Genomic DNA, 13,710 nt, shown 5'->3' on the forward strand with positions numbered 1-13,710 from the left:
GAAATTGATCTCTTCTCTCTGTCCTTTTTCATTTATTTAAAATGATATTAGTTTTCATCATTTCATTGTAATTACCCAACATAGTCAGCACACACTGTGTAAGTAGGCATCTCTTCTTCCTTTGAATCTCCAAAGCTAGAACCAGAAACAAACAAACAAAAACACCCCCCAACATCAACTTCTTATCTGGCTTTTGGATTTTTCTTTTTGCCTGAATCTCCTCAGGTATAGTGGGAGGACAAACAAACAAACAAACAAAAATTGAGCTAAACAGCTGAGTGGATGGATGTACACTTTATATCTTGAAGGCCACTCCTTTACCTGATGCTGAGAGTCATTCCTATCTAGAGCCAGAGTGTGCCTGGTTTTGAAAACTGTTGGGATTCGAGAAAAGCCTAACAAGAAACAATTTACTTTTCTGCTTCAATTCTGTGAACAAATCTTGCCTGCACTGCATTTGCTTGACAAAGAGAAAGACCCATATGGCTAGTGCCTAAAGATTCAAGATGCCAGCTTAAGAAATACCAGAAATGTTTGCATTGTGCACCCAAGGACCTGGACAAGAATGTGCATGTCAGCAATACATGTAACAGGAGCAAAAGAGACCTAATTCCCATGTTTATCAGCAGTAGAACCAGACAAACTGCAGACAGTTCATGTGATGGGGAACTATATCCCCTTGACAGCACTATTATGACACGCAATGGCATGAATGAATCTTACACACATGATGTTGAGATAAAGAAGCCGGTAATAAAAGAAGAAATACTATTGTTCTGTTTTATAAGTTTCCAGCAATCAGCACAGGGGCACAGCAGATCCCTTTTCCCATGGCAGGGGGCAGAGTGGGTGCCCAAGCTCCCCCAGAAAGAGGAGAGGACAAGGTCATGCTATACATGTTCAGTTGCCTCCTGTAAAGTCAACAGCCATTCCCCTACCACAAGGGCATCATTAGTGAGGGGTGGAGAGGCCAAGAGTGTTAATACTCTTGGGATTCCTCCATATAAAAGGAACCATAAGGAGTGGAGAAGAGCAAGGCCACTTTGAATGTGATGGGGAACTATATCCCCTTGACAGCACTATTATGACACGCAATGGCATGAATGAATCTTACACACATGATGTTGAGATAAAGAAGCCGGTAATAAAAGAAGAAATACTATTGTTCTGTTTTATAAGTTTCCAGCAATCAGCACAGGGGCACGGTGATGGGGAACTATATCCCCTTGACAACACTATTATGACACGCAATGGCATGAATGAATCTTCACACATGATGTTGAGATAAAGAAGCCAGTAATAAAAGAAGAAATACTATTGCTCTGTTTTATAAGTTTCCAGCAATCAGCACAGGGGCACAGCAGATCCCTTTTCCCATGGCAGGGGGCAGAGTGGGTGCCCAAGCTCCCCCAGAAAGAGGAGAGGACAAGGTCATGCTATACATGTTCAGTTGCCTCCTGTAAAGTCAACAGCCATTCCCCTACCACAAGGGCATCATTAGTGAAGGGTGGAGAGGCAAAGAGTGTTATACTCTTGGGATTCCTCCATATAAAAAGAACCATAAGGAGTGGAGAAGAGCAAGGCCACTTTGAAAAAGAAATAGTTTAGAGTTTCCCCTGTTGGATTTCAGAGTGCCTTCCCACACATGTTGCTTTATATCAACTTCAGCACTATTAACATTTTAATATTAATTTTAAAAAGATCAGCTAGCTCTTTGGGCCAAGGGGGCTGTCCTGTGTATTACAGCTTGTTGGTCTCTACATAGGAGATGCCAGTAATATCCCCTCGCAGTGGTGACTACCAACGTCTTCAGACATTGCCACATGTCCCCTAACGGGCAAAGTGCTCCCCGATCCAACTGAGAGCCACTGTTTACACCGTGTATGGCCACAGGTTGTGTATCTGTGTACCAGCCCCACTACTTTTGTACTGGTGGGAGATTTTTCCTGATATTTTAACTTTCAAATGTGTATTTGATAGCTAAGATTTGGAATCAGCCTAAGTGCCCATCAGCAGATGAATGGATTAAAAAACTTTGGCACATCTACACAATGGAATACTGTGCTGCTGTAAAAAGGAAGGAACTCCTACCATTTGCAACAGCATGGATGGAGCTGGAGAGCATTATGCTAAGTGAAATAAGTCAGTCAGAGAAAGATAAATACCACATGCTCTCACTCATTTGTGGATTATAATGAACAACGTAAGCCGATGAAGAAAAACAGATGTAGAGACAGAGAAGCATCGATCAGATGCTCAAAACTCGGAGGGAAAGCAGGAGAGGGTGGGGGTGAGGGGGAAAGATCAACCAAAGGACTTGTATGCATGCATATAAGCATAAGTGATGGATGTGGACAACAGGGGGTGAGGGTGAGGGCAGGATTGGGGGGATGAGGGGACATTGGGGTGATAAGGACACATTTGTAATATCTTATTCAATAAAGGGAAAAAAATGTGTATTTGCATATGGGGAAGGTGTGTAAAGAAATGAGAACACCAGAAGACAGTGGGTTTGTTGGAGTAGTGGTTTGGTGGGTTAATATTCTTTATCCTATTGACAACCATTGGATTGTGTCTTTTGTTATTATTAAATAAATTATGCCCAGCTATTTAAATTATAATTTGAATATTTTAGAGCAGAAAAAAATATCACAAATGTTATGAGTAAATAAAAAAATTGAGGTTAATTTGATTTTCACGATGTATTTTATAATTTTTAAAAATAGTAATGTCTCACTCTAGGTAGGAAAATTTCTTTCTGAAAAAAATGCAGGGAAAATGAGTGGACATAATGCCCTTAAATTTTTAACAAAATACAAATTACACATATTATCTATCTTATTTCCTAGTGCTATTTTTTCTGGACCATTTAATTTTTAATTATTATTTTTCATAGTCCCAAAATAGAATTATTTATAATTATCCAAGATTTTTTAAAATCTGGAACATTGTGAACACTTTTTTTTTCATCTGGGATAATTCTTAATAGTTTTAAGGAAATCTTTGCTCTTTTTTAGTAAAATTAATTGAAAAATAAAATGAAAACTCACTTTACTAGCAAATAAAAGCTAGTGGTGTCAGTGGAAAGACATTCCTAGGAAAATCATTCTGTTACATAAATCTTAATTTTGTGAATGGGTTCAAGATGAGATATTTCAAGAATCATAACTTTATTCTTTAAAAAATATTTTTTATATTTTTTCTCATAGGCAGAAACCGTTATTGCATAGACAAAAATTATGCCGGCACACTTATTATATGGGATAGAATTTTTGGTAAGTAAAAAGTATCAGAATTTTCAAATTTTAATTAGCTCCTTAACTCTCAGAAAGTCAAAGATCATATCCTTAATGTTTGTCTTCCAGGGACATTTGAGCCAGAGGATAAAAAAGTTGTATATGGTTTGACACATCCCATTAATACATTTGATCCACTCAAGGTGCAGGTAATGTACTCAGTTTTATTCTTTCTGAATTGATCATATTCTATCATTAAAAGGATAATAATCAATACACTTTTTAAAGGTAGTAGTGGATTACACTATCCTGAAAAAAATTTTTAGTTGTGAAAGAATTTGACAATAACCCTGGCATTTAAACAAAGACTTAAATCAAATTGGGCAAAATACATTAGAAAGCAATTAATACAATTTTTAAACATGTCTGCTACCTAGAATTTAAACATGGCTCTTTAGCAAACATATGCTTTCTCAGAATAGACCTGAAATATATTCATGCATTCAGAACGGATAGTAGTAACATGTATAATTAAGGCTGATCCCACAGTAAGAAAAATATTTGCTTCAAGTCTGCATGACTCTGGTTAGAAATTCAGTGTGAGGCTTTGCCCACTCTTCCTGGATCTGTGTGCCAGGAACTATTATGGGTTGGTTAGGTCTGCATGTTCCCTCACCTGCGAAGACTTGTTTTCTGTCCTACATGTAGTATTGATTGTTCACTGGTCTCAATGGTTGGCACTAGAGAAATTAGGAATGTCTGTGAAGCTCTGACATATCAGCCGCAGACCACTTCAAACACTCCTGGGGTTAGGGACTAGTAAATTAAAAAAAATAAGAACGCTTGAAACCCTAAAGAGGTCAGTCAATGACAGCGCCGTCCCAGGGACTAGATGTATAGCATCCAGGAAAGAAGAAAATTACAGGTTCATGTTGGGTCTTCTTTTCAAACCTACTTTTTCACATTTTTAAGAAAGTGAAAATAAAAATAAATTGATATTTATTGAGCTGTTACTATGTGCAGGGCGTTGCTAGCAGCTCAGCATAAACATTTGATGTAAGCATTACTAAAACATTTTGAGGTAGTGGTTCTTTCCAGCTCCAGTTGTTGGTGGATGAAACTGAGGTTCTCAGGATTGAAACGATTCACCCAACTACACACACCTTGTTAAGGGTGAACTTAGCCAAGATGGGTTCCCAGCCAAGCCCAAAACTTGCTTAACTCAATTTAAATTTTACACGCTCCTGCCTCTTTACAGAAAAGGCCATTGCGAATTACCTTCCTATTTCAAGTGAAAGACATTTTTATCTCATACTTCAAAAGAAAAAATTGGCTACTTTTTCTCCAGAGCATTTCTTTCTTGGTGTCTCTTGGTTTCTTGGTCTCTCTCTCTCTGTCTCTCTTTCTCTCTCTCTGGCATTATTAAGAACATATGTCTCAGGAGAATACTAAAGAAGCATTTCAGGGTACTTTCTTAATAATAAGCTTTACAGAATCAAAACCAATTTGGAAAGAATACATTGAGAGCTGCTTCTTCACTTGTGTAGTCTTGTCTCTGTTGTGAGGAGATTAACAAGGAATTGGACAACTTGGTTTCTGTCAGGTATGACAGAGCCTTTCAAAATTAAAGGGCATGTGAATCGTGGGAGCATCCGATGAAAGTGCAGATTCTGCTCAGCAGGGCTGGGTCTGTCCAAGACTCTGTTTCTGACAAGCTCCCAGGCTGTGTCTGTGCTGCTGGTTCATGGCTGAGCATTTCAATAGAAAGGCTTTGGAAATGTGCACTCTTGCTGAGGAAGAGCAGCTCATGTGGAGGCTGAATGAAGAGATTGGAAACTGTACAACATGAGCTGCACGAAAAGTTGGATGCTTAGGATTTGGAGAGAGACACTATTCAGATAATCACAATAAGTATTTATGAGCTGCTGCTGAATTTGTGTCAGTTTCAGATTTCCAGGCATCTAACCCTCACATAAACATTTTCTTTACTGTAGTGTCACATCAGTGTCCATGGTTTAGTCTTCTACATGCTCACTCACATGGTCAGAAATGTCAAATCAGTAAGATGTGATAATTAGGAGTTCCAGAACCTACAAAAACATATATCTGCTTTCATTTATATTCCCTTATATTCAGCTCAGTCTCTCACCTTGTCCTCAGAAGCATAAAAAAAAACTTGGGATTTTTTTTTCTTTATTATTTGGCATAAACAATTCACTCTACTCTTCTTTGGGGTCCAAGAGTTTCAGAGCATTGGGTAGCAAATAAGTGAGAAGGTACTCCTGATTTTAAAACATTACCATACACTTCTCATGGTTTGTGTCTAGTATGATATAAAATTGCAGTCAGGTTTCAAAACAACACAACAGGTATATATTAATGTATAATTTCTAAATACATTAACTTTCTACATTTTTACTATTATTATTGCAAAGCTCCAGGATAAGTTTCCATCTGACATTTTCTTTTTCCTCAAAATTTGCTTCACTAAATCCTGAATGGTTCCTTAATTAAGATTCCTTATTTAATATTTTAAGCAATTTTTAAAACCATTTTTAACCCTAGAAGTTTGAATTCTTTGAGACACAGTGAAAATACAAGCAAGACCACAAATTTGTATGGAGCCAAAGCTTCTTTCTACATGAATTTATTACTACAATTATAATACAACTCATCTCTAGAGTCTATAGTAGATATTCAACCTCTGGATTATTTTTAATCCTATGATGGATTATGACAAGTGTGGCATTTATAGCTAATTATCCTAATAGCTAATATTTATTGGGTACTTATCATGTATGGACTTACTTTTAACTTCTCTACATGTCAAATATATGCTATTTGAAGAATGGGGATTCCTGTTAAAACCCTCAAGGCAAACCTTTGACTCAGTCATCAAAGTTTTTCTTTTCTTATTACAGAATATAACCTATTTAGTACTCAGAGGTCTGCTATCAGAAATAGCTTTCAACATTTTTCCTTCATATGACATGTTTGTCTATAACTCAATAGAGTAAATAATTATTTTTAAATAAGTGACATATATGCAATATTTATATCTTTCCATGTTCAAGGTAATATCCATTTAGCAAGATGTTAGAAAAGATGTCATTTGACATGAATATTGAGTACTCAGGATTCTAGTTAATTCCACTGGAAGCAAAGCCTCTTAAAACCCACTTTTTCTACTTTGCTGAGTTTTTAAATAATTGACCTATTTTTTAACTTCCAAGTTATAATTCTGATATTGACAAGGACACATTTAAATTTAAAGGTATGCAGAATACATAAATAAATTATAATTTTAATGCAGTTGCATATTAACTAACATTAATCAAATTACTGTAACATTTAAATATGTAAAGTACATTAAATTAAATACATGATTCATTATATTTAATCTTTTTAAGAGATTTTTTATTTTAAATAAGCTACTTTTTATTCTTCTAGTTCCACCATTTAGCTTACATGTGGACTACATTCTGGGCCACACCTGGAGTCTTCAATAAGTTCTCTGTCATATTTAAAGGACCAGGATGGGGACCAGGTAAACCAAGACTTGGACTGAGTGAAGAAATCCCCGAGGTAAGTAGAGTTCCTGGGTTTGATGATGGTGATGATTAGTCTCTTATAATGAGGTCTACAGCCAGCCTGTGTATATGCTGACTTCATGTAAAAGATGTTCTCTTAAACAGATGCAGCCTGGTGGTGTATAACTTAATGAGTGGACACCACCTAGGGGCCAATAAGAGGGGTGACTTCGCCCAGGCAGACACTGCTCTCTTCCCAGGGAGCATTGTTTAGGGCAGTGATGGTGAACCGTTTGAGCTCGGCGTGTCAGCATTTTGAAAAACCCTAACTTAGCTCTGGTGCCGTGTCACATATAGAAATTTTTTGATATTTGCAACCATAGTAAAAAAAGACTTATATTTTTGATATTTATTTTATATATTTAAATGCCATTTAACAAAGAAAAATCAACCAAAAAAATGAGTTCGCGTGTCACCTCTGACACACGTGCCATAGGTTCGCCATCACTGGTAGGGGATGGAGCAGCAGAGGCGATTTTGAGACCCACCCAAATCCATAGCCAGGAGACATTGTGTAGTTCAGAAACCCATGCAGCTTAGTCACAAAATCCTAAACCACTGGAGATGGAGGGATCCTTAAAGATGAGTTAGTCTAGCCTTTATTTTGTTCATGAAAACCTGAGGTCTCCAGAATGGAAGGTCTAAAGTCACACCAAGATGTAGTTATTGGATTAGACCATACCATTATTCATTCTGTAGTAGAATAGAAACATTAAATACAGAGATCCCATTTTAAAACAAAAAATAAGCAAGGTCTAGAGATTTAAAACACTGGAAACCAAATGAAACATTCAGTTTTATTCTGGAATTCCTCTTATAGACACAGAAAAGGAATGTCTTTCCAGTTATTCAGGATTTATATTGTTGTTCCTTATGAAAATAACTGCCATTAACAGTAATATAGAAACAAAAGAAATGGAAAACTGTTGATTTCAAAGATAACTATGAGTGTAAAATTTAGCCAGTATTTCAAGGAAATAAAATAATATATTTCATATGGGTGTTATTCTTATGTTCAAAAATATCCTGATATAAGTAAGGTTGTTTTCTCATCTAGTTATGAAAGATTCTAGGTTGAAATTTCTCAGATCCTTTTGGTTATGTTCAGTCAATTATATAATAAGAGCTAACTTGATATAAGTGAAAATATTTTGCTTACTTCAGCTCCAAAAAGTCTAGTTAACTATGGTCTATTTGTTGTTGTTTTTTAAATAGATAACCTAAAGTTAATATTTTTTAAGTCATATTGTTGCTTAAATCTGAATTAAAAAAATAGAATCATAGTGTTTCTTGGAAACTCTGTAGCTTGAGAAAGTTGTTTCTAATAGAGCAACATTTCCCTTTGAGGCATAATTATTTCCACTACCCAAAGTCACCTTCCATTTTCACTTTTGCTATACTTTCATGTACATATAATCATGGACATATTTTTCTATTTATATTTTCATATTTTCACGTTTATTTTGGTTATGTTTATCACCCGTACATATTGCCAAATCAATTCTTACTTTGTTCTACATAAGGCAGATTAAATCAGAATCAGAATACTGAAATGAAAAACAAGTGTTCTAACTTTTATACTTTTTCTATCTCATAAAATGAATGTTAGAGTCATTTTGTATGTGTGTGGCGGGGGAGGGGGATAGCAAAACCTTTGATTTCTTTTTGCATATCTTCTCTTCATAGTATAGTCTGAATTTCAGTGAGAGGAATAGGCCAGGGAGCGATATCAATGAAAGGCTTCTTCCTTGTGTTCCTAGGTTACCGGGGAAGAAGTTCCCTACTCCTCGTCAGCGCCTTACCTATTGAAGATCTATGCAGTTGTACAGTTTGCTGTGATGCTAGTCTTTTATGAAGAGACCTTTGCAAATAAAGCTGTAAGTTTTGTCCATTTTAAATAGTATGAAAAATTATGTCATTTTTCTTGATAAAATATCTCATATTGAAACAGGTAAATTAATTCTTCTAGACTATTGAATATAAATTATATCCAAAGTGCTTCAGTATAGAATTTCCATCAAATGGTATGCTATTGATCTAAATGATAAAGAGTAAGTAATTTGCCACAAATAAATTCCTCAGCCATTACAAAAAAAGTATTTTGGAAGTTAGAATGAAATGTTTGGGAAAATACTTTATATTAATGTTAACCTACTTACCTTCAATGAGAGCATACCCGGACACTTTGACATTAGAAAATTTTCAATGTGGGTTGACTTCATTTGTCTTCTTCTTTCTAAACATTCAGAATATTCAGGATAACCAGAGCACAGGACCAGAGTTTAGAACAGGGGTGGGCAAACTTTTTGACTCGAGGGCCACAATGGGTTCTTAAACTGGACCAGAGGGCCGGAACAAAAGCATGGATGAAGTGTTTGTGTGAACTAATATAAATTCAAAGTAAACATCATTACATAAAAGGGTAAGGTCTTTTTTTTTTTTTTAGTTTTATTCATTTCAAACGGACCGGATCTGGCTCGAGGGCCGTAGTTTGCCCACGGCTGGTTTAGAATCTGGATTCTAAATCAGGCATTACCACCTGGGGAGGTTTTTTATTTGTTTGCGTATGTATGTATGTGTGTTTGCCACATAAAAATACTCTTACTGCCTACAGTTTTTAGAAAACAAAAATAGCTAAATACAGAGTACATTGTAAAAATATAAAAAGATAAATACAGAGGTATTTTTAAATGTGTATTGTTTTCTAGATTTATTTATATTATTTTCTTCCTGAAAGGATTTACATTAGTTCAAAGAGGTACATAAATTATAGTAAGGTATCTAATTTGGAAGTAGGTGAACTTGAACATAGAATCACAGAAGAGTAAAAAATCAGTGTCTTTGACTTTGTTACCAGGAAAACATATATCTCATGAAATAACCTCACTAAATCGGGAATTTTGACAGCTCACATGAGTCAATTAATGCCATCAGGAACTTCCTCATTCTTTCTTACAGCTCTGCTTTTCTCAAAATGCAGATTCTCCTCCAGGTTTTCAGCCTTCATGGTAGCAAGGAGGCTGTCAGGTCGCTCTAGCTTTCAGCACTGCCTCACAAAAAATGCCAGAAGTGAAAGTTTTACAGTGCAGTCTGATGTGCAGGCTTGGTTCACCTGGGTATCACTGAACCAAGCAATGAGGTCAAGTGTGGGTCACTGGCCATTCAGTCTATGAATGGGAAGACAGGGTAAGCTCCATAGGATCTTCATTGACTGAGAGGAGGGATGGGATGGTTTGGAAGAAAAATTGAGATGATAATAAATAGAAAAAGGGAAATAGATTGGAGTTGGCAAAAATAAATTAGATCTCCATAAATCATTCTCACACAAAAATATGTGATTTGAACTTGTTTTCAAAAAATATTCTTTAAACACTTATAAAAATGCATATATATAAACCTTCCTGCAGGATACCAGAAATGTCATGAGACTGTCATGGTGGGAAATATACTGGCTTACTGCTGGCACCCTCATATACACATGCGCTACAACTAATGAAACCAGTTCCACATTGTAGCACATTCGTTTGCCTTTAGCTTCACAAGAGACAAAATTTGAACCCAAGAATGTATTTCAGGAACAAAGCTTTCTTAGAAGTAACATGAACTATATCACTCTCAGCAATGCACCTGTAGATATCGAACTACCCTAATGTTGAGAATTATTGATGGCTTAACCTAAGGCCTCACAATCATCTCTTCAAGTATTATGTAGTTAACCCATCACTGATTACTTTGTTATCTTAATTTGTTCATCTAATTTATGACTAAAATATATATGCGATGTAGAGTTTAGGTAGTTGAATGAAACCAGAAGAAAAGCAAAATCATTGTATCTAAATACAGGATAGGGAAAAGTAGGTCTATAATTGTGAGTACTTGACACATAGTTTGTTCTTGTATTATTATTTATTATTTTAGTTATGGTATTATTTGTTATTATTATTAACTTACTTTGCCCACCCCTGTATCTAACACTTGGTATCCTGACCAGTGTTGAGTGCAGTTTGCATTACTGAATTATTTTAGTAGTACTAAATAAAATCACAGAATAAATTGTAGTAATTTATAGAAACAAAAATGGGAACTTACCCATTTAGATTTTGAAAGAGACCCTTAATATTAAGTTAACCAAGAGATTTGAATGTCTAAGCAAGTGTGAGTGCTTCCTGCATAAAAATGTGGCCAGACACTATTTATATTAAAATATGTAACGTATAGCCTGGTTTTCACAGGATTTTTCAACTGCAGTAAAAACTCTATAAGAAACTCATGTCAATATATTGACAAAGAGAAATATCAAGTGTCGAAATCCTTTTCAAACTGAAATTAGAGTTGGAGACAGCTTCATTCCTGACACAAATAACTTTTGAAAGGTACATTTTCTTGTTTCCCACACGTGTTTTTCTTTGCTAAAAACATGCTGTGCAAATAGGAAAAAAGATTGCTTATTTGCAAAATTCTATAGTGCCTTTCTAGTCTCAGGGATGTTTAAAAGCATACAAAGATGTTAAAATCCAACAGCAATATTTTTTTCCAGATTTGCTGTAGCCAATAATCACAGAGAAAAGTTGTGGCTGACCTGTAATTGGGGATCCTGCTGCGGTCCCACAGCCTTTTCTGTTTATGCATATACCAGAGTAGATAAATACTCGCTTGTCTTATGTGTGCGAGTTTTGTATAAATAACTTTGGGAGTCAAAGAAGCAATTTGATGGCCACCACAAGGGTGTAGAAGGCTCAGTCCTTTCTTTCTGAAACATGCAATGCATACATTTAAATATATAATGTTTGGTTTGGTGATATGACCCACAGACTTTTATGTTGATTTTGGTATGGTAATGCTTGAAAAATCAATTCCTTAGCTGCCAGGGTCCACTTCATGGGGTGATATCATGAATACGCATTTGAAATCAAAATATATTTCCAAAGTAAAATTATAAAGGCAATGCTATCCTTTAAATAACAGACACACTCAAAACTGTTTGAATATTTAAGAGTCTTAAAATGTGTAGCTGTCATTACAGATATGTTTTTTTAAGATTATTTATTGATTTTTAGAGGGAAAGGAGAGAAACATCGATATGAGAGCAAAACATTGATCACTGCCTCCTACACACCCCTACTGGGGCTTGAGCCCACAACCTGGGCATGTGCCCCGACAGGGAATCAAACTGGCAACCTTTTGGTGAATGGGATGACTCCCAACCAACTGAGACATATGAGCAAGGATGCAAATATGTTTTTATACAGATTATTTGATGATATATTTCAAGTTAATGAGGCATCTGAGAATATCCTGTGTAAATTTGGAACAGATTATTATAGTTCTAAATTCCCTTGATTCTATAAAACATTATGGGCACTGATATTTTGCAACTAATGTTTTCATATTGACTTGTTTTAACAAGACCCTTTGAAAAAGTAATTAATGTGTTTAGTTGTACTCTTATAACAGAGAGTATCATTTGTACAAATTCAATTAAGCTAAGGTTCTGTGTGAAACCACTCAAGTCAATATCCTCTTTATATCATTTTCTTCCAGTGCAGGCCATTGGGATTTAGTTTAATTTCCTAAAGTTTTTAGGTGGTAACTGAAATAACGTGAAAAAAATGAAATGTAAGCCAAAATGAGCATCAATTATAACTTAAAGCCACAAAATGAATGTAATAAATGTGTAGTAAAGAAAGAATATTAGCAAAAGTTATCTTATTAATAAGCATATACTCATATACTCCAGGAACTTAGAAAAGTGATCATTGTGAGTTCCAATGAAAACTGTAATTTTTCTACTATATTGAAATATAATAAAGTAGGAATGTGCACATTAAAATGTCACGTACATCAAATATCATATCAATTATGAAATTAAATATATCTTTATCCAATTAGTACTGTCCCCAAATATGGTCAGTATCAGGTAGCAACTTTAAAAGTTATGATACAATAGCCCTGGGTGGTGTGGCTCACTTGGTTGGATGTTGTCCCATGCACCTAGAGGTTGCTGGTTCGATTCCAGCATCCAGTAAATGTTTCTCTCTCTCTCTCCCCTTTCCTCTCTCTCTAAAATCAATTAAAAAATAAACATATTAAAAAAACAAACAAAAACAAACTTTGGCCATAAGGGAATAGGGCTGATTTATACCATGGTGTGGAACTGGGATGTTGGATGTGAACAGTAATTACAACTGGTGGCATTTGCTTATTGTTTACGAATTTGAACAGAGGTTATAGGTATGTATATTAGGTAGTAGTGAGTTGAAATTACCTGTAGTTGTTTCAGTAAAAAGAGAAAGTGGTTGTGTAATGGTTGATCACTATTTTAGCCAACCTGTTATATTACATTCTGGTGTTCTCATAAAGGTGAAATGTAAACACCATCAGTCAATAGGAAATTATCTAGGGGCTGTGTATCCAACTCCTTGCTTTTACTGATCCGCTTTCAATCTAGAGCCATCTTTATCTACCATAAGCATTAGCTACATAACTACAATCTAGATCTCTGCCTCTGCTCCCTTTAAGTTTCTTGCTCATATGTATTCTACCATTGTCACACTTTTATCCAGGAGGTGTCAGAAGGGGCTAGTTTGAATTTTATGGCAGCATTTATTTCTGGGTGATTATGGAAAAGTTACTAAATTTTTTGTGTCCCAGTTTGTTATTTTTTTTTCAGATATAAAGCAGATATAATGAAAAAGGTTGTTGAAACTATAAAAAGAATTACAGTATATGAAACACATAGCATAGAACAGGGGTTGGCAACCTTTTTGTGAGTGCATGCCCAAACCAGCAAAATCTCTGACTCAAAATTCTTCTGCATGCCAACCCTAATTTTTTGAAAACATGTTACGCCTACTTGATATCTCTTAAGGTGTATGTATGTGAAG

At 35.4% G+C, this 13,710-nt stretch overlaps 1 protein-coding gene across 1 annotated transcript in view; it reads left to right on the forward strand.

The window, feature by feature from the left end:
* The window catches only part of AGMO (alkylglycerol monooxygenase), a 269,591-nt gene that overhangs the window by 128,079 nt on the left and 127,802 nt on the right, over positions 1 to 13,710 (forward strand). The window contains exons 7-10 of the mRNA XM_005872327.2: positions 3,210 to 3,275; positions 3,366 to 3,445; positions 6,687 to 6,821; positions 8,587 to 8,703. Coding sequence (XP_005872389.1) covers positions 3,210 to 3,275; positions 3,366 to 3,445; positions 6,687 to 6,821; positions 8,587 to 8,703 — 398 coding nt within the window. The remainder of the gene's footprint in view (positions 1 to 3,209; positions 3,276 to 3,365; positions 3,446 to 6,686; positions 6,822 to 8,586; positions 8,704 to 13,710) is intronic.

Source organism: Myotis brandtii, unplaced genomic scaffold, assembly GCF_000412655.1.
Source record: "Myotis brandtii unplaced genomic scaffold, ASM41265v1 scaffold374, whole genome shotgun sequence".
Classification (NCBI taxonomy): Eukaryota; Metazoa; Chordata; class Mammalia; order Chiroptera; family Vespertilionidae; genus Myotis; species Myotis brandtii.